General features: G+C 40.5%; 1 protein-coding gene across 3 annotated transcripts in view; it reads left to right on the forward strand.

Moving 5' to 3' along the window:
- Positions 1–4,405, forward strand: part of lrsam1 (leucine rich repeat and sterile alpha motif containing 1) — a 34,918-nt gene that overhangs the window by 23,574 nt on the left and 6,939 nt on the right. For all 3 annotated transcript variants that reach the window (XM_032539232.1, XM_032539233.1, XM_032539234.1), the window contains exons 20-23: positions 41–136; positions 771–869; positions 1,874–2,005; positions 3,450–3,516. In XM_032539232.1, coding sequence (XP_032395123.1) covers positions 41–136; positions 771–869; positions 1,874–2,005; positions 3,450–3,516 — 394 coding nt within the window. The remainder of the gene's footprint in view (positions 1–40; positions 137–770; positions 870–1,873; positions 2,006–3,449; positions 3,517–4,405) is intronic.

Here is a 4,405-nt window from a genome sequence, read left to right on the forward strand (position 1 = left end):
GTGTGTGCGTGTGTGTGTGCGTGTGCGTGTGTGTGTGTAGGAGGTGCTGGTGGAGCAGCGCACAGCTCTCGGTAATTTGTTGCAGCAGCTGCTAAAGCAGAGAGACCAGCGGGAGCAGGAGCTCCGGCAGGTTCTGGTGAGGAAACATCTGCATTGACCAGGCCTCAGTGGCCACTGCTTTTCAGCGTCAAGATATGTCTAGTCTTGCATTGCGAGACCTTCCTCCACAGTTCTGCGCAGGAAGGTCTGGCTAGTCCACACAGCATTCCAAGATAAGAGAAAATCGTGCTCCGGTTTATTGGCATTTCTTTAAACCAATCACAATTGTCTTGGGTGGCGCTAAGCGCCGGATGGAGCATCGGTGCCGCTGCAAAATAGCCTCTGGAAAGAACTTGTTTTGGTAAAACGTGTACGTTCAGAAGTAGTTTTCGTCATGCAACAGAAAACTCCGATTGGACAGATAGTCTAGCTAGCTGTCTGGATTTACCCTGCAGAGATCTGAGGACCAGGTAACCATAGTCCTCAGATTGGACAGATAGTCTAGCTAGCTGTCTGGATTTACCCTGCAGAGATCTGAGGACCAGGTAACCATAGTCCTCAGATTGGACAGATAGTCTAGCTAGCTCTCTGGATTTACCCTGCAGAGATCTGAGGACCAGGTATCCATAGTCTTTAGAAATCCACCGGAGGTTAGAACGCCAACACAAAGGAAGCGACAGGTGACAGATGTCAGGATAGATCGTTAATATAGGGCCCTTTGTGTTTTCCAGGTGGAGATGGAGCTGAAGTCTGAGTCCAATCAGCAGAACTACTGGATGATCCAGTACCAGAGGCTGTTGGATGCCAAGCCGCTGTCTGTGCGCATGCAGGTACAGCACCAAGCAGGGGAGCACACACACACACACACACACACACACACACACACACACACAACACACAACACCACACCACACACACACACACACCACACAAACACCACCACACACACAAACCTATAGCCAATTACGATACGTAATTGCATATGGGCCAATGTTGCGTACCAATGCGAAGCCATTGTGTTAAAGAAATACACACATTGTATTATGTTTTAACAGCTGTATACTACTGTATGTATGTGATGTGATTGCTATCATTGTTGTATGGTTGGCTCAGGTTAAAGTCTTTGCAAAGTCAGGCAGTCAGACATAACTGAAAAAGAACATGAACTACTTTTAAATTAGATTTTCTTCGGGGCTAAATTACGTGGTGTTGGAACGGTTCATTAACTCGAGTACTTTGCGATACCGATACCAGCATTTTTGGCTGTATCGGAGGCTTTTCCGATAATGGTGATGTAGGGTGAGACTCAGAAATGATGGAGAAGACTTCATACATGACAAATCCAATGACTTTAGATTAAATGCAGCTTTATTCACACAGTGAACAGACTTTAATGAAAGGAAGAATAGTTGACATGCAATCAGATGCACTGCTCAAAGATTCTCAGTGAATGTAAAATCAACACATCCTTTATAGTCTTTAAGACCTCCCTTCTGGAACCACTCATTCTTAACATCATCCTACACTCAGGAGATTGTCATCATCAGGCAGCAAGAGACAGCAACACTTTCTGGACCACATCCTGTTTTCATTGATTTTACCAACTTCACATCTGGATCTTGACCATTTCTCACGCACAGGGCTCCTGACTCGTAACCTTCAGTTTCCAGAAGACCGGTCCCTCTCATTAGATACTTTAGAGAAGATAAAAAAACATGAAAATACATTTGGATACATGCAGAAGGAATATTCAACCTATCAAATGGTATAATATCGGAACATCTCTACTGAAAACCTCAACTGTGCTGCTGTTAAAAATGTAATCTTATTGCAGGAAGCGGGCGTGGAGAAGGAGTTGGTCAACCTGTTATGCAAGCTGTCCGCCCAGCACTACCTGCCCATCCTGGCTCATCATCGGGTGACAACGGAGGCCCTTCGCCACATGAACTCATCTGACCTCAAGAAGGTCTGTGTGCGTCGTCATTACAAAACACAACCAACAGTGGCCACTTTGATATTGATTAGATTTAACTCGAGCAATCAGCAGTATGTTCTTGAAGAAAAAATGAAAAACAACAATACAAAACTATGCCTACAAACCAAAGACACTTTCAGCCTTTAATTTAACAGGACAGCTGAAGACATGCAAGGGGAGAGAGAGGGGGAATGACATGCAGCTAAGTGCTGCAGGGCGGACTCAAACCCCGGCCCGCTGCATTGAGGAGTAATCCTCTATATATGGGCACCCGCTCTACCAACTGAGCTATCAGAGCGCCCGAACTGGGATGTAATTTTAACGTGCAGAGAAGAGTAGTTTGGGAAGATAATTGTAGGATATTTCGTGATTTTGAAATGTCATCTAGCGTCATCTAGTGCAAATAGTCTTGGAATATTTCATCATATTGCAACAAAAGTGTCGCTTAGCGATTCATTAAGATGTCAAGAAACTTAGTGGCCCATTGGCTCCTTATTTTCACGCAGCCTCATTGGACCATGGGGAAGCGCCACCTAGAGACAGTAAAAAGATTAAAAAAAACACAAACATAGACAATCAATTTGATTTTACCAAAGAACAAAAAAAAGGATATGTTTGAGACGGAGCAGGCAGAAACATAATGCTCATATGGTCCTGATTTTACTTTACAATATCATATTATTCAAGAAAAAACAAATAGCGATGCGTCAGTCACATCAAAAAGTTTCGCACTAAAGCTTTAAGTACAAATGTTGAGGTACTTATACTTTACTTGAGTCTTTTCTTTTTATGCAACTTTCTACTTGCCCACTACTACTTCTGTCTACTGCTACATTTTACAGAGAACTTTTGTACTTTTTAGTACACCACATTAATCTGACCGCTTTATTTACCAATAACTTTTGACAAATTAAGATTTTTGCACGCATGTAGTTCATGAAATACTGTAATTTTAAATTAAACAACCCAACAAAATAAAAGGCCTAAAGTCCAGCTGAAATGGTTAGACCATTAAACACAGAACTGTTTGGATCATTTCTAGTTTCTAAAATGTCAGCATTTTTCAGCATTGAGTACTTTTACTTTTAATACTAAGTACATTCTCCTGATGATACTTAAATACTTTTACTTAAGTTATATTTTCAATGCAGGACTTTTACTTGTAACAGTTTTTTTACAGTGTACTTTTACTCAAGTACTGCTCAGGAGTTGGTGGAGACCAAACACAGAGCTTAAAAAAGAGGGAATATAGGATTTACAATTATCAGGTGAACTCCAAATTATTGAAAATGTTGCTCAGTAACTTCTGGATATGTAAATAGTTCATTGTTAACCTAAAGGGTTTATGTCCGTGTTGTATTTACAGCTTATTGTTTTGGTTTAACTATTAATAATTGTGCAGAGTAATGAGCGTTATTCATTTTTCTGTTTTCAGCTTGGCATTAATGAAATAGGAATCCAGAAAGCTCTTCTGCACTGGGCTTGGGAACACAACCCTGAAGGTACATTACACACAGTTACACTGCACATAGTCTCATTCAACAGAAGTACCTCTCCAGGATAATTGTGTTGTACTCAAACTCTGTTCGCTTCAGGAAACAACAAACTAACCACACGCTGAAAATCCACGTTTTTAAGAATATTTGGATTATGCAACAAGGCAGTCCTGCTTGGTTCTTTCGGGTAATGATCGTAAACATTTACAAGGAATATGTTTACGGCAAAGGAGGGTGTGGTTATCAATGAAAGTACCCTCAGCCAATCACATCACTGGTCTTACTGAACTAAACATAGTGATGCATGACAGGAAGGATCATTTTTATCAGCAATATAATGATTTCCTTTTCTTTATTTTCAACATTGGTACGTTGGCATATAGCTACTATAATTAGCATTGAACACCGATAGAATATAGAGGCACTTTCTACAGTCAAAAATCACAGATAAAGGCTTTTAATCCAAATACTATATAACCGAATATGTTTCAGGAGGAATTTGACCTGGAATTGGACAGAATTTAACAACATTGGCAGTACGGTTGCACGATATTGACAAATTGTGATATTGCGATGTCAGTTATGTATTCCAATACCAATATAATTTTTTGATATTTTTTGTAAAAATACAAGTCACGGGAAACGCCACGTAACAATATTCATAGATTCATAACGATATAGTGCACAATGAGACTTATATACGGCTGCAGAAATAGGTGCGGGATGGTATTATGTACCGTTTGTCTACTTCATTCAGAAGTTTCTTGAAGCCTTTTTATCCACTGTGTGGATGGGCATCATATTTTTGGCCAAATAATACGTTATAGCATTGGTGATTTTGGTATGTCTCTTCAAGTTCTTGTCGTACTTTGTGCCACTACTACAAACACTCACT

Source organism: Etheostoma spectabile, chromosome 16, assembly GCF_008692095.1.
Source record: "Etheostoma spectabile isolate EspeVRDwgs_2016 chromosome 16, UIUC_Espe_1.0, whole genome shotgun sequence".
In the NCBI taxonomy this organism is placed as follows: domain Eukaryota; kingdom Metazoa; phylum Chordata; class Actinopteri; order Perciformes; family Percidae; genus Etheostoma; species Etheostoma spectabile.